General features: G+C 40.8%; 3 protein-coding genes across 5 annotated transcripts in view; 1 reads left to right on the top strand and 2 right to left on the bottom strand.

Moving 5' to 3' along the window:
• The window catches only part of lmf1 (lipase maturation factor 1), a 31,811-nt gene extending 25,972 nt beyond the window's left edge, over positions 1-5,839 (bottom strand). The window contains exons 1-3 of one of the 3 annotated variants that reach the window (XM_019274735.2): positions 5,607-5,839; positions 4,456-4,765; positions 3,588-3,598 (exon numbers count right to left, since the gene is read on the bottom strand). In XM_019274735.2, the coding sequence (XP_019130280.1) occupies positions 3,588-3,598; positions 4,456-4,765; positions 5,607-5,817 (532 nt within the window). In that variant the 5' untranslated portion in view covers positions 5,818-5,839. Of the gene's footprint in view, positions 1-3,587; positions 3,599-4,455; positions 4,766-5,174; positions 5,275-5,496; positions 5,516-5,606 lie in introns of those variants that run through there. The other 2 variants (XM_027289599.1, XM_027289597.1) reach the window with 2 other exon arrangements.
• sox8a (SRY-box transcription factor 8a) lies at positions 5,564-9,707 on the top strand. The gene is made up of 4 exons (XM_019259241.2): positions 5,564-5,652; positions 6,441-7,100; positions 8,283-8,533; positions 8,615-9,707. Exons 2-4 carry the CDS (start codon positions 6,691-6,693, stop codon positions 9,379-9,381), a joined length of 1,428 nt encoding a protein of 475 aa, XP_019114786.2. The 5' UTR covers positions 5,564-5,652; positions 6,441-6,690; the 3' UTR covers positions 9,382-9,707.
• Positions 9,708-14,928: 5,221 nt separating this feature from the next.
• Positions 14,929-21,840, bottom strand: part of LOC104929328 (arf-GAP with dual PH domain-containing protein 1) — a 28,054-nt gene continuing 21,142 nt past the window's right edge. The window contains exons 5-11 of the mRNA XM_019259304.2: positions 19,941-20,053; positions 19,648-19,794; positions 17,658-17,741; positions 17,462-17,524; positions 16,530-16,601; positions 16,200-16,428; positions 14,929-15,047 (exon numbers count right to left, since the gene is read on the bottom strand). Coding sequence (XP_019114849.1) covers positions 15,019-15,047; positions 16,200-16,428; positions 16,530-16,601; positions 17,462-17,524; positions 17,658-17,741; positions 19,648-19,794; positions 19,941-20,053 — 737 coding nt within the window. The 3' untranslated portion in view covers positions 14,929-15,018. The remainder of the gene's footprint in view (positions 15,048-16,199; positions 16,429-16,529; positions 16,602-17,461; positions 17,525-17,657; positions 17,742-19,647; positions 19,795-19,940; positions 20,054-21,840) is intronic.

A 21,840-nucleotide genomic window follows, 5' to 3' on the forward strand; every position in this document is an offset into this window, starting at 1 on the left:
AAAAAAAATATGAAAATTCCCCAAGATCTAGGTTATCACTATAATCTAATCAAATGATCCAATTGGGCTGGAATAGCAAGTTCAGCAGGTTTTTGCACATTTTACGGAGTCTGACGGGGCAACACCTTCTACTAATGCCACCGGAGGAGATTAACCCACGCAAATATTCAGAAATAAAAATTAATACAGGATAAGGTTGTGCTTTAATTTAAAGGAAACAAGTAAGACAGTAGCTAACTGATATGAACATTCAATATCAAGAACAAAAACAGATCAGAGGAGGCTAGAGTCGATCCCAGCTGTCATTGGTCGAGAGGCAGGGTACACCATGGACAAGTCTTCTTATAACTTAATTAGGAAAATGTATTCACATATCACAGCATTGATATGCATTTTACTCTACCAACTGGAGACCCAATAAATAAGGTTAGCGACCTATTTTGGGTCTTGACCCTAAGTTTGCGAAACACCACTTTAGAACAAATCATAATTCAATGGTGTAGTGACATATTGGTGAATAAAACAAGGTCTTTAGAGTCAAACCAGGCAGGGGTGGTTCTCCTTGTGTTTCAGCTCTCTTCACGGTCTTAATAGGAAAAATCCTTCTGGATTTCTTCTAACTGCAGTGATTGGCAGATAAAACGGAGCCGGTGGTCTAAAATTCACCATGGAAACTGTCAAACAACCAGACATGTTGTTTAGCTGACCATATATTTAGGTTGGATTTCTAAATACTGGCAGAGTTTTATAGCAAAGACACCTCACCAAAAGTAGCGATCTAAAATCAGAAGAACAAACACTGGAATATCCCGGAGAATTATACCATTGCAAAATGGTTTCATTTCTCCATTGTGGCTTGCTGGATGCATTCAGGTGTGTGTATGTACAGTACATGCCTTTCTGCTTGAATTTATAATATCTGCTTCCTCCAAGACAGACAAATAATCAGTGTCTGTGCAGGATTTCACAACAGGAAATGTCAGTAGTGCTGGTGGCAGTAAATAAAGTCCAATCAATAAGTTTTTAATTGTGTTTGACAAGTTAAACAGCTGCTCCAAGGGTATATGCAAAAATTCATCCAAAAATGATCTCACTGCTATTTTTTGTCATTTTCTGTCAGAGTGGCTGAGCTCTCGAGTTTTGGTGACCACACAGATGCACAAAAACCCTTTGTATGTATTTTGTAAAGTACTCACAGCCCCCAGCATGATGCGAACAATGAGCCATTGAAGGTCCAGATGCAGATGAGGGAAGGGGGCAGCGGAGAGGGACCTGAGACAGGGTCCACAAGGACACAGGAAAATGGCCCGAAACCCCGTCTCCAACAGCTGCTCTCCCAACCTGGACAAATCATCAGAATATCATCTGTAAACAGAATATAAAGGACGACATGCCACAAAAGAGCAAACAATTCTTAATGCAATAAGCTGCACACTCAAGCTAAACCACGACGTCGGCGGTGCTTTGGAGGACACAAACTAGATGAAAGCTTTCTCTGGACAACATAACATTTAGGAGACAGTTTGTATTTGGTCAGTTTTGTGAGCTATGGTTGTTCATAACTCCACCACTTATTCTGTATGTAAACAAGTAACTGTGGTAAGCAGACCTCTGAAACAGTTTTATTTTGTCACTCTTCCTAGTTTATTTTAAAGGCAGTGTGGAGATTTGGGGCCCTCTGTTTATAGAACATTGCACAAATGGAATACAAATGTACAACCATGCTTTCATTGTGTATAGTCACCATAAAATAAGAATCATTATATTTTGGTTACCTTAAAATGCGGCAGGCACTTTCGGTGGGGGAATCCACCTTGCCGGGCCGCCATGTTTTTACAATAGCACAGAATGGATGAAGATAGGCCCTTTTTGGCAGATTTTGAGGCCACTGTGTCATGCCCAGATGGAGAGGGTAAAACAAGGGGCTGCTAGCCTGAACTACACCACTAATACAGAAATTTACTAAGAGCACAACACTAACAACAGCACACTACATTCTCACAATGACAATGCTGTTTTAACAGTTAGTTAACATGTAGATAGCATTTGTTAATTAGCACTTGATGGTACTAAAAGAGAGGAAGGTATCACTAAAGTAGTACAATTCATCCTATGGGGCTGAATCACACAATGTTCTTTAGATATTTTTTTAAAACCACAAATGTCAAAGCTGGCACCCACAAAATTGGATAAGCATTTCAATTTCTCATTTCTAAGGAACATGGACAAGAGTGTAGGAGTGAAGTGCAGTTTTATATTTAACTTCCACTTGCCCTCTTGTTCTACAGTGGCTGTGAACATGAAAAAACACGAGGCCCTTCTAGGCCAGCTTTTGGTCTGTGTATCTGAGCTACCTTGAAACATGGTTCAACATGGCAGACTCTGGAGGATCTGCAGCATCTGTAGATACAAAAGGCTCATTCAAAGGTAACAAACATAACAATTCTTATTGTGACATATCAGCAATGAAAACTAGTTTAAAAATCATATTCTATTTCTGTCATATTCTGTACACTGTGCCTTATAAATCTCAGAACCAGACAATGATGACTAATGTAGCCTGCACATTAAACTTCAAGTTTCATTTAAGTTTAAATAATATTAATAATAATAAGCAAACTTTACCTGCTGATAAAGACCATGTCGTATGGTCAAAAGATCCAGAGTAAGAGTACGTTTGGTTTTTTTCATTTTAAACAAGGGACTGAACAACATCTGCCAGGATATTCGAGAGACTAATGCTCCTAACAGCAACAACGCATGGTTTTTAGTCTAGACTTTGGAACAATTGGAGGGCTTAGTTGCAGACTAAAGCTGAGCTGTCAGAGTGAGGGAGAAAGACAGTGAGAGTGAAAAAAGAAAAAAATGTTTTAAAGAAAGAGAAATAGAAGCCACAGTCCCGACCACAGACATTGGCCTGGCGTCTCTGACTACAGTGTCATTAACCAATCACAGAGCTGCCACTGACCTCGCCACTCATCTGGGCCGGAGCCCTACATGCAACCTCCTATTTATATTTCTTATTTCTTTCTCGCCGTCCTCTTTTACTATTACGCTCATGACAGTTTACTGGGTTCACTGAGTGAGGAGGCAATGTGCTGCACGTCAGTAAACTCAGCTCTGTCAGGGACTGTTTTACCCTTGTAAACAAGTTGTGAAACATCCTGAGAAAGCTGGCAGTGAGACTCCGACACACTTAAATAGATTGACGTGCACTGATTGTACTTATTTATGGTTATGATCCATGACTTTACTGTATTATGGTTTATGATCCATGACTTTACAGCTGCATGCTTCCCAAGATGTTTTTTTTCTTAACATCAGCCGAACAGAATCCCATCTGAGCACTACTTGCATGAAATAACAGGATTGGATGGATATCTCTAAAGATCCGTCTGATGTGTGTTTGGTTTGAGGGACTTCACCACATTAGTTTCACTATAAAAAAACTAAATGACCTCCAAACCTCTTGTGTCTCACATAAACGCTTTGCCTCAATCCACTTCTTCAATTTTGTGGAGGAACAAAGGAAGCAGTCCCGTATTTTGTTACAGTTGAAAACTTTGAGTCCTCACAAGTTCACTTACCGAAGGAGTACCTAGAAGACAAAAAAAGGAATTTAAAAATGCTTTAACATTTCATCTAAGGAACTAAAAAGAAATAAATGATTAAAGATAAAAGATTCTTTATTTTATTTTTTATTTGCCACTTGCAGGCAGCAGAACAACCACATTTTATATAATGTTTTATAGTTGTTTTGGAGATGTTAGCAAATTCTTATTTATTTTAAAATCAAAATACTTGTACTACTACTTTCACTGCCATGTCTTCAATTTTCTAGTGAAACTGGGGTGCCTGTTGCACTGATTAAGTGATTAGAATAAAACATCAGAATTAACTAGAAAGACAAAGTGAAAGATTCTTTTCTTCCTTTAAAACTACAATACCTATTTTTTGGCCTCTTGACGCAATAGAACAGCCTAAAATACCAGTTTACAAATCCAGCAGACACACAGACTAAATTATCATTTTTTGTATGTTTCTGTCTAAAGGATGATGTATTTACTCCCTTTTAGCTCTGTTTTTTGTCTCCACCAACTACTGGAAAACATATTTGGCTATTTGCAGTTAATGCTCCAATATGTCCAATGTGCGGTGGTTCATGTACAGTGGGCCAGGAAAAGGATGATGATGATGATGATGTAATGCTGTTTTATTTAAAAAAAATATATATATTATATTTTTATATATAATATATATATATTTTATATATATAATATATATATATATTATATATATATATATATATATACACTACATACATACAATACTATACACACACACACACACACATACATACATACACACACACACACACACACATTTCCCGTAAAACAGTTTGTGTCATTTCTATATAAATCCAGTTATTGTTGTATTTATGTATGTGAGACTCACCACAGCTGTCCCACGCTGACTAGGGAGTGGTAAAGCACCCACAGTGTAACCATGATCACCATGTTGGCCATTCCCGTCACCAGGACGAACGCAGACAGTGCCATCCCCGCCAGGGCAATGCCGTCCAGGTTGGCATCCATGTCGCTCCAGTCTAACAACCAGAGGATGGAGGGTGTGTACGCGAAGGCGGCCATGCCTATCTTCCCCCCCACGTAGCGCTTAACGCTGTTGAGGTAGTTCTTACAGGGCATTAGGCCGTTCTCACCTATGAGCTGCTTGTTCTGGTTGTAAGCAACGCTGAAGGCCACAACTACAGAAAATAGAGGAGATAAGGACACACACTAATATATTCATTTGTTCAACACACATTGTTTTTATTTTTCAGTGCCAGAAAGGTGCATATTTTATCTTTCTCTAACTTTCTAAAATCTTAAGTCTTTAAATAGTTTAAAGTTAAAAGTTTCTACATTTTTTACACTAGACACCTAGAGGGGTTCACATTTCTAACATCCTCACAGAAACACTAAAACACTAACCCACTGTAACCTAAAATGACCTATAATTTACCATACACAATCTATTTTATGCTACTTTGTACTTTGCAATCTATTTATCCACTATTTCAGTATGAAACTGTTAATTCTGCTATCTATTCAGTGCTTTAACATGAGATACTACTACTTAACATACATAATGTATGTAAAAAACATTTAACAGACGTTTTCTTTTTCACAGCAGTCACTGTGACTTGAAATAGTAAACACAGGTGTTTCCAATGACACTAATTAAGGCTCCATTCCGTTCAGGTCAGGCAGAGTCAGGGCGCTGCTGTGGTACAGTACATGCTCACTGGAAAAAGTCTCTGCTGCACTAAATGGAACTGAACCTTAATTAGTCTCATTGAAAACACCTGTGTTTACCTACCATGTCAAAAATGGCTGCTGTGAAAAAAGGTCTATCAAAACAGCCACACTAACTTTGATACCCATATCACAGATATCTTAATACATAAAGTAACGAACCCGCATTTATCCCACTCACAGTCAGTCACATGTTGAACACTTCAAACACAGTATGAAGGAGAAAGCTTTACTCAGACGTGAACTGGCTCTCCTCTGGAGTTTACTGAGAGTAAATGTCAACGTGCTTACAGTAAATAAAGGCGACGGCGCGCAGCAGCACGATACGAGTGAGCCAGTAAGTCCCCCTCTGTATCGACGTGACCCTCTTCTCTTTCTCGGTGTCTCCGCTGGACTCTGCCCCATGTTCTTCGCTGCTGTCCACACTCTTTGTCTCTGTCTTACTGCTGTCCACACGTCTTTTCCTCACGGAGCTGCCTGAACTGTCACTGGCTGCCGCCATATTCGCGGGGCTTCGTGGTCACGTGACCAAACACGGAAGTGCATCGTTATTATTATTATTAGGGCCCGAGCACGGAAACCGTGCGAAGCCCTATTGTATTTCAAATGTTTATTATTTTTCTTTTTATTTATTTATTTTTTTTTTATTTTAAGATAGGGATGAGGATAAAAACCGAATAAATACCAACAAAATATTAATCTTTACTTAGAATAATGAATAAAATAAGAATTGAATATGCAAAATGTTATTTCTATAACATCAAAATCTAAAAGAACAGTCAATAAAGAATAGAGAATGCTCCCTGCGTGAGTGTAGCTATTTTTTTTTTATTGTATGATTACATATTACTATTACTACCGGATTGTTATTTGTTATGCATTTATGTGTAAACATAATTTTTAATAGTGAAGTTTTTCAATGTGCTATTGAAGAACGTATTCGTGATAGACTGATGGCTGCATATAGATTTTGTATTTTGTAAGTGGACCAATCAAATCCAGCCATAGAAGGTTTAACTTTTATTGTGTAGACTTCAAACAATCAAAAATATCTTACATTATAGTCTATGTAATATTAACTATTAAAGATGATCTGCCTCCCCCTTCTTCTTAATGCCAAACTAGGAGGAACTCTGCCTGTAAAACGCATCACAAGCCAATAGGACACGAGGGGTGGAGAGATGCGAGTTAAAGTGCTAAAAAGAAGAGACTCTTCAAACTGTGCCTGGCTGTCAAGGGAATGGCAAGACAAGAAATTTGGGATTTTACTTGATTTCAGGGTGTGCTGGCGTGAATAGTCTTCCCACAGAGGCGTGCGCATTTACGTTTTTTGGAAATCTAGGAGAAACCATCCAGTAACTTTTACTCACCAAGAATGACAGAAGAGAAGTCCTTGACTGACCATCACCGCAGTCCAACAGGCAGCGACAGCTCCATGTCCCAGCATGGCTCTGATTCAGAGTCCCCCACTTCTCCGGCAGGTTCCGACGCACAGGGGGAGGCAGCGCGCCGGTCCGGGATTACGCGCGAAACGGAGAGCAGCGTGGAGGATGAGCGCTTCCCCGCTTGCATCCGCGACGCCGTTTCACAAGTGCTAAAAGGTTACGACTGGTCGCTGGTACCGATGCCCTCTCAAGGGGAGAGAGGTATGAAGAGCAAACCTCACGTGAAACGGCCCATGAACGCGTTCATGGTTTGGGCGCAGGCAGCTCGGAAGAAGCTGGCGGACCAGTATCCACATCTGCACAACGCTGAGCTCAGCAAGACGCTGGGCAAACTGTGGCGGTGGGTGCTGGAGCTCAACTAGACTCTCAACTTTAACTAGTGAGCAGTTAGTGATGCATGTAACTAAATCTGAAGACCAGGACAGTCAGTGTTCCCAAGCCAAATTGCATAAATATAAGTAATAAGACTGGTGGGAAAATATTTGCAACAAGTAAGAAGAATACAAGACAGAAAGAGGGGAGTGCTAAGTGTGTTTTTCCTGCATGTGTAATGCAAAATATTATATAGGGCAATATTAAGTAAATAGCTCTTAAATACTCTCAGCACATTGGTTCACTGCCAGTGGATCCAAAACCGGTCAGTTCCCACAGCCAGTGGGGAGGAAATATTCACATCCTTTACTCGGCAACAGTTAACAGTGATATTGCAATAAGTGAAAATCTTATACTCTTATATTATACATACAATTATAAGTAGAAAATCCTGCACTGACAATGTAACTTACTGATGCATCGTGTTGAAGTAGTTCCTATTTTTGAGGCGATCTAAGTGAACGTGATGCAATGCCATATAGAATGCCATATAAAATAAAACTTTTTGCATGTTGGTGCCCCAAAGCATGTTGCGGTTGCCCCTTTTTTTCACCCCTGCACCTCAGACAGCACAACTCCACCACTGCACACAAGTAGTTTTTCTGGACAGATTTTCAATCCGAAGAGCCAGCAGATCTCACAAGTAACTCACTTTTCTGGAAAACTTCAGCCTTCAGCTGCTTTGACCATGGCTGGAGAAAGGGAAAGCTTCCAAAAGCTTACGGACGTTCTTATGGAAGTCTTTGATTGGTCCAGGGGAACTTGCCATATCTGTCCATCCACACTCAACTTCAAGATAGTGGATCTTTGTGTGCACATTCTTGCATTGCAAAAATCTATTTTTGTTTGTTTGTTTGTTATTAAGTTTGGAAAGGTTTAAAATCCAATGTGATTTTAAGATATGGATTATTTTGCATTATATGTAGGACTGTTTGAAAAAACATCCTTGCATTAAAGGGTTAAATGAGATTATGAAATAAAAAATGTGGTAGCTGGAAGCATAAGTACACAAAATATCGCTCTGAAAATAAAGACTTCCTGTTTGGTATTTGGAGAAAATACATGATGTATCCATTTTGGAATGAACATATATTGTATAGCCAGTGTGTAAACGGACCTTCAATAATTAAATAATAATTGTTTTCCTCAGACTTCTCTCTGAAAGCGAGAAGCGTCCCTTCATTGAGGAGGCCGAGAGGCTGAGGCTGCAGCACAAGAGAGACTACCCAGACTACAAGTATCAGCCTCGGAGGCGCAAGAGTACCAAGCCAGGACAGGGGGATTGCAGAACCGGTCTGGTCCAGCAGCAGCATCAGCAGGGCTTGTATAAGACAGAACCAGGGGTGGCCAGGCTGGCTGGTGTAGGAGAAGTGCACCATCATTACCATGCAGACCGTACAGGTGAGATAAAAGCTTGTATTTATTCCTTGAGTCTGTTTGCTTCAGCACGGAAATATTGAATTCCTTGGTTTTGGTTTCCAGGTCAGTCTCATGGACCTCCAACACCTCCCACTACCCCAAAAACCGACCTTCACATGGGGAGCAAACATGAGGGCCACCGGCCTATGGACAGCAGCGCCGGCTCTGTTCCTCCCACAAGCCGTCAGAACATTGACTTCAGTAACGTGGACATCTCTGAGCTAAGCACTGATGTCATCAGCACCATTGATGGATTTGACGTCCATGAGTTTGACCAGTACCTCCCACCCAACAGCCACAGCTCCACTGTTCTAACCCCACCAGATACGAGCCACGGACATAACAACCCTCCTGGATCCTTCATCCACGCTCACTCCCAGAACATTCCCACATGGACACCCAAATCCGGGATTTCCACTGGAATGCCATCATCCTCTTCCAGTCGTGACCTGCACAGGCTCCAAGAGGACACCAGTCAAAAACCTCAGATTAAAACTGAGCAGATGAGCCCAGGTCACTACAGCAGCTCCTGCACTTCCACTCCTCCACCTCCTCAACCTGAGTACACCTCTCTCGGTTTGGGTATCTGCCCTTCCTCTACTTCCTCCTCATCCTCCACCAACCAATCCGATTACACTGACCTTCAAAGCTCCAGTTTCTACAGCGCCTTCTCTGGGTGCCCTACTCATCTGTATCAGTACCCATACTTTCACTCCTCTCGCAGACCTTATTCCACACCGCTTATCAACAGCCTGACCTTGGCACCACCTCCACACAGTCCTCCCTCTGGCTGGGAGCAGCCTATCTACACAACACTCACCAGGCCTTGAAGAGACCCTGCAAAAGTTTGTCCATATGGACCAAAACTGGACTACTCAGATTGTAACAGAACAATGGCCTGCATTAATGACTTATGAGACAAAGTTTGGAGATTTGATGACTTAAAAGTTTACTCCTGAGGTTTTGACCAGCATGGTGTCTGCAAACCGCTTCAGATAACTCTTGTTGTGCATCAATATATTGTGACATTTGTTCATTTCCGTGAAAAAAAAAACATTTGGATTAACAAAGATTCAGTTGTTTGACTGTTTTCTGAGTAAAAAAAAAAAGAGAAATGACATTTAAACCTGCATTGGACTCTATAATGTTCCATTAAAACTCCACACAACTAATGAAATGTTGGTATGCAAGTAGCACCTATTTAAGACAGGGAGTTTCAGGTTTAATAGCACTTTTTCCACTTAATCTTGCTGACTAAAATAGATTCCTTCACCTTCACATTGATGGGGTCCAAAAACTAAAGTTTTTTTTTTTTTTTATGAGTTATGCGAAGGTCTGCATTATTGTGTCAGGGTTTTTCAGTCAGCAAGAAATAGTTTTGAAACTGTTACAATTCAGGAAATACAGGACTGGATCCAAATCCAGCAGAGAGCAGGATGACTTCATTGGTTTATTTATAAAAGTTGTCTTATAGTTTGACAACTTGATGATACAACTTGATGATAACAGGAACATTACTAAGATGAACTGATGAAAAAACAAAGGATCTCAGCTGGTATATGTGGTGAGGGGCTAATGGATGCAGGTGAGGAGGTGGCCGGGTTAGGCCAGGTAATGGCAGGGCAGAGGAGTAAAAATGAAAATGTAAGACCTGCTCAACGGGATAAAAATCCCTTTTTTGCCAACAGTTAGATGAAAAGATTGGTACCCTGTCTCCACTCCACTTAATACAAAAGTTAACAGCTCAGTTAAGCCTAAAGATTAGAAGCATGAGTAAACAGCTAGCTTGGATCTTTTTGGCTCCTGGCGGCAGCAGAAAGAAGTTGACTTTATTAGAAAATAGTTGCCATTTGATGAATGTTAGTCCAATATTTACTCTGGGTCTGTTTTTGATCTTTACCAGCTCACGAGGGAAATATCAGGCTCTTTAGCTGCTAAATGCTCCACTCTGCTCATTGACTGTCTCTAAATGTGTCTGCCTTCTGGTTGGTGCTGAGCAGGTTGTGTACAGGTTGAACATAACAGCTGCCTGTTATGTCCAAAAACTCAACAATTAGCTGAAACTCTTTACAGAACTCTGTAAAGCTGACAGGAGCCCTAAATGCAGGTGATTATTGTCTGTAACTTCATCACTATCAGTATGAAAATATTAATTACAACAGCTTTAGGGTAAATAATTAGCATGTTTAACATGGAAAACTAAACAAACCTGAAAATAAACAATAATATAATGTGTTTATTATTATTATTATTAAGATGTGCTGATTAATTTATCTTTGGACGAGTTAGATGTTAGATTATGATAGCTATCAAAACCATTTCCTGGCTGTACCTTCATATTTAATGGCCAGATATTAGAGCATCAATCTTTTCATCTAAATCTTGGCAAGAATATAAATAAGCATATTTCCCAAAATGCCTACTAACTACTCCATCCTCTCTGATGGTTAAAGCCGAACTGATGTACGCTCATTTAAAAACGTTGTCATCTTGCACTTATGTGATTTCTTGTGGAAAATGTGTGTGTATCTAGGAGAAATGCCATCGAAATGTCACATACTGAGATGATACCCAGTTATTTCACAATGCGTCTCTCTTCTTTCTCACGCATCAGGTGCAGCTCTAGATCAAAACATTGCAAGGTACTAAAAGAAAAGAATATAAGGGTCACAGCACTCAGCAGACATAATAGATTCAAATCTGATATCGCTTAAACATTTTTCTGCTTTGGCAGGACTTGTTCTCACTGCTGACCTGTTGCTCTCTGGTGCTTCATTTCCAGTTTGTTTCCAGCCCCACAGCTGCTCCTGCTGAGTTTCCTGAGAGGAGATTTGCTAATTTCACAGTCCCAGCTCTGGCTAATGTCGGCTGCAGGGCCTGATGGACAGGACAGCTGGATTATGTTTTCCAGAAACTGTAAATAACTACAAGAAATGCTCCATTGACTAACAACAGAAAAAGGGGTTTGACTTACTGACAATCAAGTGTACCTTTAATGTGTTTTGAAAGTATCAAAGTGTTTAAAGGAGTTTTTAAAGAACAAATCCTACGTAAGGAACCCATAAGAACATGTTTGAACATAAAAACAACCAAAAATTAAAAGATTCATATAAAATGAAGGTCAAACTACTATGTACTGAACCCACAGCTTTACTATTAATAAATGTTTGCTACAAACGCCAGCAACTCACTGACCATGTTATCTTCAGGACAAACACAGTGGCTGCCGAGCTGAGGTCCCACCCGCTTTTAAACGCTTCCTGTGTGGGTATGACCTGGCCGTTGCAGCTCAGTGGCTCACTGTCTGAGCAGTTTAACATGACAACCTGGTTGCCAACGACAACATCACAGCCAGACAGAAGCAACATTGATTTTTACCCATAATTCTGTCAGAGCCTGGAGCCAGTGAGTGCATGTGGAAGTTTGTGCAAGAGTGGCGAGATCATCAGGTGACATTTACACCATCAGACCAGTTCGTCCTACCATGGTGATCTCCTTTAACAAGTGGCTGATGAGCGCCATCTACTGTAATGTAAAATAAGTGAACAGTGTCAGGCCTTTACAAATAGGAAAATACTGGAGCACCGCACCTTGTGCACTAACCTTGTCCATACAGATGGGTGACAAATCAAAGGAAAATCACAGACGTGTCTTTGTGAGGTGTTGGGTCAGCATGTGCCTGCAAAACAGCTTTGGCGTTCCTTGGCATAGATTCGACAAGTGTCTGGACCTCTCCTGGACGGATGAACACCATTACTCCAAAATAATATATTCCTTCATTGGATGGTGTGACGCTGGTGGTGGAGAATGCTGTCTCACACACCTCCCATAGGTGTAACTGTGTCATTAAGCAGTTCACTGAACCCTTCTGCCCTGTATGGAAGCATCTTTTTTTTTTCTCTAATGGTCCAGTGTGTCAGATTTAGAGTGCTCTATTTACAGAATATGGCAATATAATGCATATGATTATGTTTTTGCTTGTGTATAATCACCTGAAAATACAAATGGTTTTGTTTTTGTTGCTTTAGAATGAGACTCAGACACTGCAGGTCCTCTTCTACAGAGTCCACCATGTTGAACTGCCACGTTTCTACGGTAGCCCAGAATAGACAAACCAAACAGTGTCTCTAAATAGGGCTGCTTCACTAGATGACACTAAATCCTACAGACTCACCCTTTAATGGAATAGTTCAACATGTTGGGAAATGTACCTATTTGAGTTTGATGCACAGATCAGTCCCACTGTCTGTGAGGTAAGGTTTGGAGCCAGAGCTAGAATATTAGCTTAGTATAGCATAGCATATGCATCTATCAGCACTAAGGCTGACACATACCTTGTTTCTTTATGTGCAAACAAACGATCTTGGGGAGTACTACTGCATATGTGAAAAAAAATATTGTGGCTCCAGCGGGAGCTGTGTAAAATCTGATAAGTTGGACTCAGATGATGTCACTTGAGTCAGCATCGTCTAAAGTTGAAGACTTACAAGTTAGAAAATTAAATAAATCTAACTCATCTGTTACCTGCGCTTCATCTCTGCTTGAGGCCAGCAGCTCGAGGCTACAACAGCTACTACTACCATAACACACCTGAATCACTTCCTGAAATGTCTGCAAATAGAGTTGCATTGTGGATAATGTAGGCACCTGGTTTTAAAAGTGAAGGAGAGTGTGTGGAATTTTTAAAAAAAAGGCAAAAACTTTGATTCAGCTTCATCAGTTTTGATTTTTTTTTTTATTGTCCATCGTGAGTCTGACAATTCAATGCTAAATCAGTGTAGTATTCTTTTAATGCACAGTCCATAATGAGCAATATCAACTTCCCATCTGTCCTTGGGCAAGAAAGGGTTTGCCAAAATGTCAAACCATTCCTTTTACATGTCACCTGACTGTATCGATATTATCCAGCGAATCTCTTCATTCCTCTGTGGGAGGACAAAATTTGATTTGACAAAACGGAGATTTCTCCTGACAGTGACAATATGTGATTTCCCTTTTAACAGAAGAGTTCCACCTGTTGGTCAAATGGATGTAACTGCACTTTCATGAAGCACTGCCTGTACAGTAAACATGCTCAAAAATAACAGGAGGTTTTCAGTGGGCACCAAAGGAAAATTCTAGTTTATTTCAACTTGGGTATTTTATAGTTTGATAAATAAAATGTATCACAACGCTATCTTACTTTTCTGGGAATGACAAAACAAGAGAATCAAGGCTAAATTGAACTTAAAGGTTATAAATGCTGTGGTATGTGGCTTTGGTCCACCTTATATACACTATAAAATTAATTATAAAATAAATGACTTCTTAATACCAACAGAGCGAGGGCATGAAAATTAGACCCAAATTGTAATAATCCAGAATTATTCCCATTTGTATAGCATGTAGTCATAAAGAGGACACAGATATACTGAAATGTCATAAACACTGAGGACAAATCAAACACTGCCACTTGATTTCAGGTTCATCAGTATTAATGTTAAGATTTTTAGATTGAAACATACACACACCACTGTGATCTAAAACAACGTGTCTTTAAAACAAGATGCAAAAACATAAGTCCAACTGTTGTAGAAGTGTTCTATAAATTACAATCCTGTCACATTACAATCCTTTGAAGCAGCGGTAACTGTCTACGATGACTCATGTTCAACAGTACAAATAAATAAGAGAAGAGCTGTCAGATTGAGGTTTTAAAAGAACCCTGTCTGAATGCCACCTCCAGCTACGTTAACAGCGACGGTGATCACTGAGAGTTTCTGTGTGTGTGTTGTTTTTTTATGCATATTTGTTGTTAACAGCACTTTGTAGGTTCAGGTTTAACAGGGTTTCAGTGCCAGAGGTTCAACCACACAGCGTCCTCAACGAAAATGTCACGATTCCACACACACACACGCACGCACACGCACGCACACACACATACGGTAAGCCACTGTCATCAAAACTGTACATTCAATAAATTAACAATGCATCGTCTTTGTTAAGCAACCAGTGAAATGACTCTAGATTACATAATTACATTAGATTACAGGTAGAATGAACCATTCACAAGACGAAATTTGAAAGAGAAGGGGTCGGGGGGGCGTTGCAGGGAAAGGGTCCACATGGCTGAGGAAAGGAAGGATGATAATGTATAGCACAAGGTTGGTAGGCGCATTAGTGATGACATCATCTACCATCTTTGGCCTCTGATCACCAACGTTTCAAACCCACGATGGGCCTTTTAGTCCCATGAGAGTTCAAGTTTTCTACACAGATAGACTCGAGTCTGTCCATCTGTCTCTTTTTCTTCATCATCTTTTCTCATCCCGGCCCTTTCCCCAACCCATCACCCTCCTGTCCCCCCGCCCCCCCCCCCCCCCCCCCCCCCCCCCCCGCATGGTCTGTGGTCACACATAGGGATTGTCTCTGCATCTTCAACGCGGACTGGGCCGGCTTCAGCTGTGAGTTGCGGCTTCGTGTAGTCATCAAGGCTTGTGTTTGAAATGGGCCTCCACTGCAAAGACACACGGAAAGTCATAGGGTAAGTTAAAAGGAACAATAGACTATTCTTTTAATATAGTTTTTAATATAATATATCAACATTTATTGTTTGACTACATTTATGTATTACATTTAATACTAACACATGACATTAAAGATGCTTTACAGGGAATTAAATGAAAGGTTAAGGTCCCCTGTTAAGTTTTTTTTTGTGAACAAATAAAGTTGATTGCATTTATCACTTCTCACCAAAACACATTATGGGTATCCTTGAGGAAACCACCATCATTCATGATTCTGTGCTGCTTGTAACTAACACTTTGCCTTCATTGGAAAATGCAGAGTTAACAGAGGCAGTTGTGGTACTTGTTATCCAGGATCAGGCTGTGAAGACAGAGAGGCAGACTATAGAAGCATCTACAAACGTGGCTAACTGTTTTGGTCAGAGACCACCCAGCTTTCAGTAAAAGACAGCCAGCAGAGGACGGTTATCCATTAGGCCACTGGGGGCTTCACAGCCCACATGCTCGTCAGTTCAGCAGAGATGGAGTGAGTCCCACTATAATGAAACACCGAGGGATGCACAATGTTTGGTTTTAAATCACAATAGCGCCTGATCCTACTGTGTCAGTTAACTGTGAAACTTTGAGAGAAACACAAAGAGGAGGGGAGGCGCAGTGAAGCCGACAGCTAGAGACAAAAACCCACATGTTTCCAGACAAAGGGGGAAAAAATAGAACTATAAAAGACACAAAGTCTTTTGTATGCTCACTTCAGCTCTAAGATGATGTGTGAGTACATCCCTGAACTAAGCGCACTAATGACTAACACACTTGTACCTGTGGCTTAACTCCACTTTTCCTCTATCACAAAGCTGACTTACTTTTAACTGGGGTAGATCACCATGGTAACCTGAACCGAGACGAGGAATAAGAGCACTATATATTTGCATGGGTCAGTAAAATTATCTTACTGTTACTGTGCTCTTCATTTACATACTTTAAAAACAAACAAGGGCATAGTTTTACGCCATGAAAGGATGACTGTGTTGACTGTGTTGCTCAAAGATGCAAACTAAGCATCAAAAGGGCTACTGGCGGTCAAAAACTCCACAAAGGAACCTTTAAACATGGAAACATAAATGTAATTACGTATTTTTCCACACCTGCATATTCCTGTGGTCTCATTGGCCGATTGATGACCCTCTGGAAGGCGACTATCCAATCCCGTTGCTCGGCCTCGGTCTCGCAGGCAAACAGGAACTTCCTGTCTGGCGTGACAATGGTGATGCCATGGTTCCAGTGGTAGCCCTGCGTGGACGGGGGCAAGCCGGACAGGACAGTGTAGCTGTTCTCCTTACTGCCGATGAACACCTCACCGCGGGCGTAGGCATCCTGGGAGGCAGAAAGAGAGGGAGACGAACAAAACTGTGAGCAAAGTAAGCGATCAATCAGCACTGAAAGAAAGACACACGAGGGCGCAGGTCTCTTCTTACCAGAGGGTCTTTGAAGTACATGAGTCTCCGGTCATCCATGGTGAACCACCTCTTCTTGAAGCCCTCTGTGTGCTGTGGCAGAGCAGGAAGACACAAGAGGTGTCAACAAAATATTGACATTCTTATTCAGCACATAGAGACCAGGAGGTCAGGCATCACAGACAACATCACATATATGTGGTGAATTATGGGTTTATCTGGAACAAACAATAGTTGCAGACTGTTTAATGACTTTGTTTCCGTCAACTTCAGATTCATGCGTTTTACATGAGAAATGAAGTGTTTATTTAACGAATCCACTTCTGCAGCAGGCTTCTGTTTATTTGAAAAGGTCTGGATTATTGAACTGTTGCTTATCATCACACTATTGTTCATATAAGGAGGCGATTTTAACACAAGTACAATGGTAAGCACTTAATGAGAGTGCATGTGTGGGCCTGTGCTCCACAGAAGAGCCTTCGTTTTATACAATATCACCCACCACTGGATTTGTAATGAACCGCGATAAAAACAACATTAGCCTCTTCCATTTCATAATGCCGAGTATCACATTACATTATGTACTACACTTTAAAAGTAACATGCCCAACACTCGATGTAGTATACTATATAGAAATGTTTCCCAAACTGGCAGCATTCACAGGATGAAAGATGAAAAAAACATGGTTCTTATATGCAAAATGTATATTTTGTTGAAATACCACTTCTTTTTTTTTTTTTTTTCCAGGCTTCAACTACACAGATTAATTTATCTAAAATTCTTCTAATTAAACGTTCTGAGAATAAAGAAAATCACTTAATGCAATGTGTTGAGGTGCTGTAAGTACAACAGTTTCATTTTCATAAGCAGAAATGAACCCTAACCCTAACCCTAACAACCATTTCACTTTATCAGAGTGGTAGGACACGGTGAGTAGAACCACGGCACACACCTTTGGACCCGTTTTCTCCATGAAGCCTTCCTTCATGAAGTTTCGGGTCAGTTTGGGCACCAGCTGGAGAAGGAAAGAAAATCCCATGAAACAAAAGAAAGCACGTAACATTAAGAATAATGCTTGTCACACATTAAAAGACAAATGATTTCCTGACGTGACAACAGCGCTGTATGATGAAAGGAGTTGCCCTCACCTCCTCATCACTTGCTCCAGGGAAGGCCACCTGTAGGTAATGGAACCTGGCCGCTCTGATGGCATTGAACCAGTCGACCATCTCCTGTAAAAAACAAACAAACAAAAAAAACACCTTCAGTGACAACGTGGGTGTTGGGTTTGTTTTTCCCTGACGCCTGTGAAGGTATCTTCTCCACACACTTAATGTAGTCAAAGGCACGCGTGTCTTGTGGATGCTGCAGTGCTGTCGATACCTCCACCACAGAACAAGAGTGACGGTGACACTGAATGAACCCAATGAACTCTGTCACAGCATTCAGTTACATGCCTCGGCCAGCAGAGGGAGCAGTTATTCCTGTCTGAGGCTCCACATGATCCCCTGAATAACCCTTAGCATTAGATCATGGTGTCTTCTCTTTAATCTTCTTGTTTTTGACGAATCGCTTCCTTTCTCACACACAAAAACCGGGATTTGAAATCATGGTAAGAGCTTAAACAGAGAATGAGGGCTGGATTTTTCTTTTCTTTTCTTACAGATCCCGCAGTAGTACTAAATATCGATAGAAAAGACATGATTTGTATTTTTTTAGGAAGATCAGGGGAAAAGACGACTAATTGGTAATTTGGTGCAATTTAAAGGGAATGTTTATGAATTTCAAACAATCAGTCTTTTAATCAGTGCACAACGAGTCAGTTAAACTTGCAAAACTGTAAAATGTTTGTAGAGTATAAAAATGATTGTAAATACAGAGAACACAGCTTAAAATAAAAAATGATTATTCACTTGGATTAATATGGATCTTAGTCAGCACTTTTAACAGGAAATGATTAACCACAGAACTCTGCAGCTTCCATATTAACTCCTTGTTCTTTCATATGAACCAAAAGAAATGAGTGTGTACTTATTGTTATGACTCAGAACATCTGTCTCTTATTTCCGTATCATTACGACTAAATTACATAAAGTAGTTCTTTCCAGGGACCCTCCAAGGAAATTATATAGAAATGATGGGACTCATAAATTGAAGTGTTACCATGGCGTTGGCATTTACAAATTCATTTCCTTCACCGTTTGCTGTCGACCCTTACAAACTAAACGACATGAAGTACTTTAAGTACTTTCCCGAGAATAAAAGATGTATTTATCTGCGTTTCATTGCAGCATGTGGAATGGATTAACATGAGTGTAGTACTGACATTAGGCATCTCGGACCAGACCGCATCACTACCCACAAGGAAGGAGTGGGGAGTGACAATAACCCCCTCCCCCTCCTGCTCCTCCTCCCTGGGGAAGATATACTCAGAATCTACAGGTTGATGAGGAGCTTTTGAAAAACCACAAATGACAGAACTGCAAGTCACGCTGCAACTAACTTAAAGGCTACGCACGACAGTCAGGGTTTCAACAATACAACAAATCTTTGTGGATTCAATTTAAAGCAGAAAGGAAAAAAGGCCATAATAATAAAATATAACTAGCAAAAAATGGCTTTGATCTTTAAAATGAAACAATGCCTGTGAGGTTTACAGTAACTGCTGTTTGAGGCTTTTTTCCCCTCTTTCGAATGCATAAGCTTGTGGCCTTTTTCCCCCCATGGCCCCTCCATTTATGAACAGTAAGACAGTTCCTAATCTTCTCACTGAATGCAGATGTGCAAACCTTTGAATTAAAGCTAAAAGTCAGCACTTTATCCTCAGAGTCACTGTCTCTGAGCCAAAATGTGTCGCTATGCAAATACTCTGGGACTGCAGTGTAGCTCCTGAAGCTCATACTACAAATGAACAGTTACAGAAAAAGCCGAAAGGAAATGAATTATTAAAGGGACATTTCCAACTCCAAGTGTGTTTTGTTAGGCAGACTGCGTGCATATTATACTACCAACCGTGTATTATTATGTCCTGTATTACTGTAATATAAGACTTGACATGGAGCCCACGAGAAGCATGCCACTGCATTGCAGAAAGGGTTCTTTAAAAAGGGGGTATCTGTACAGCAATTTACAGTGTACCTTCGCATCGCTGTGGTAGACAAAGATGTTCCTTGTGCTGTTGTCTTTCAAGTAGGTGATCTGGAGGCCACACGGGTTGCCAATCTTGGCCGGCTGGAAGGTGGCATTGAGGGTCTCGATTTTCATCACCGCTTTGGGATCCCTGGCCTTTGTGGGGGAAGACACAAACAACAAACAGGACAGAGTCCAAGCCTTGTACTCTGGAGAATTGCTGGCTCTATACAAGTGTGTGTGTGTGTGTGTGTGTGTGTGTGTAAACACCCTTTAACAATCAGCTGCATCATCTCACTTACGTCCTGCTTGTTGAAGTATTTTAGCGCCCCCTCCCTCTCTGACAGGATGAACTTTCGGCTGAGAAACTGACCATTGTCTCTTCCTCGTTTCCATAGAAACCCCTCTCTGTACCCTGGGCAGAGAGAGAGAGAGAGAGAGAGAGAGAGAGAGAGAGAGAGAGAGAGAGAGAAAAGTGTGTGGTTGGGAGGTCGGTGTCAAAAACCCATCGGAGCAGATGAGAGATTAAACGGAGGAGGCATTTGTAGCGGTAATGGTGAGATGTTGAAGCAGGTTGGTGTCATATGATACTTCAGTTAAACTGAAATCAAAGATCGTTCAAAATCGCATTTAGGAGAGGAGGACGAAAAAGACGAGAAGAGAGAGAGAGAGAGAAAACACAACATCCGGGAGGCAAACAGACAAAAGATACGGCATGAGACAGCACGCGGAGACTTCATTTCTCTGTACCAAAGAACATCCTTTTCCATGTTAATGATATGCTGCTCTATTTATAGCCCGTAATGTCTGCTTCTTCTTCAGTCTATTTTGGTAGAAAGCTCTGCCAACACTGCTTCCTTTTCTGTCTTTTCTCGTCTATTTTGGTCCTGCTGTGAAGTGGTTTCCTTCTAATCTGGATCTATTTATGTGCTTTGGGTGGAGAAGGTGGTGGTGTTCCAAAGAACGGATGAACATATTTTAGCCATAAGACTCATGATGTTACCATGTTTATGTTTAATCATGATTGCCAATTGTAGCGTGCGTTTACACTGCAAAGGAGTGAAAGAGGAATTCATTTGTCCTTAATGATGAAATAGAACAGTACACAATCTAAATAATGAAACAGGAAGTTTAGCGGAAAGATTCCTCCGGTGTACGTTAGAGTAAGAAATAGATGACGGAAGGATGGTAAAGGGGTGATTCAGCAAAAAGATGATACTTCAACGGTATCCAACAATGTACATTGTTTTATTCTCATGTAAACAGTGTTTCATTCACTTTCAAATCATCATGTCTTTAGAGAGTTGTTCCACTGAAAACTATTCACTAGAAGATTCATAGATTATCCATCCAGTGCTTGGGGTATTTTTTAATGTTTGGAGTACCACAAACAAAGTTCTGTTCACCTCAGTGCGTGTAAAGGCAGAAATCTGCAAGACTTATTACCACAAGATTTAGTTACAAAATAGCGTTGACTGTAATTTGAGTAAGCCAACCCTTTAACTTAAACATAACTTGGTATTATTTGGATTTTTTGGGACACTTCAGGAGAGCACAGCAAGCTGTTAACAGCTGTGAGCTGTAACTTTGTCTGTCTGCTGTTTGGTGCTCAGGTCGGTCAGGTAGCGTTTAGAGGATCTGCTCATTGGTCTACATAGTCGACGTGGGACGTTAATCCAACATCTCATATACGGTATGTACACAATAATTCTTATACCATAATTTATAATACTTCACATGCTTCATTTTCATGTTCACACACATTTCTTTGTCTGCTCTTACATTCTCTTTAATCAGTGCCCACTGCCATTGATTACCTGTCTTCTTGTCCTCTGCACTCATTCCACTCTATCTTTGAGTGTGTTGTGTGTGTGTGTGTGTGTCTTTGTGGCTGTGACTTTCTGACATGAAACATTCACCTACACTGGCATTACCTCATCGATCAATAGCCCTCCTTGTCCCCACCCTCGCCTCCTTCCCTAACACTCTTTTTCTTCCTCCTATCCTTTGCATACTGGATCAATATTAACCATTGGCCGCTGTGGAGGCCAGGTTACTGCCAATAGTCAACTCCAGCCTCCCCACACACACACACACACAGATGTCATGCACCTCAAGTGAATGATAAAGAGAGCATGAACACACAAATAGATATGACAGAATGACTCATATTATTACACCGTGCATGTGTGTGTGTGTGTG

This window comes from Larimichthys crocea, chromosome XVI (genome assembly GCF_000972845.2).
Source record: "Larimichthys crocea isolate SSNF chromosome XVI, L_crocea_2.0, whole genome shotgun sequence".
Classification (NCBI taxonomy): domain Eukaryota; kingdom Metazoa; phylum Chordata; class Actinopteri; family Sciaenidae; genus Larimichthys; species Larimichthys crocea.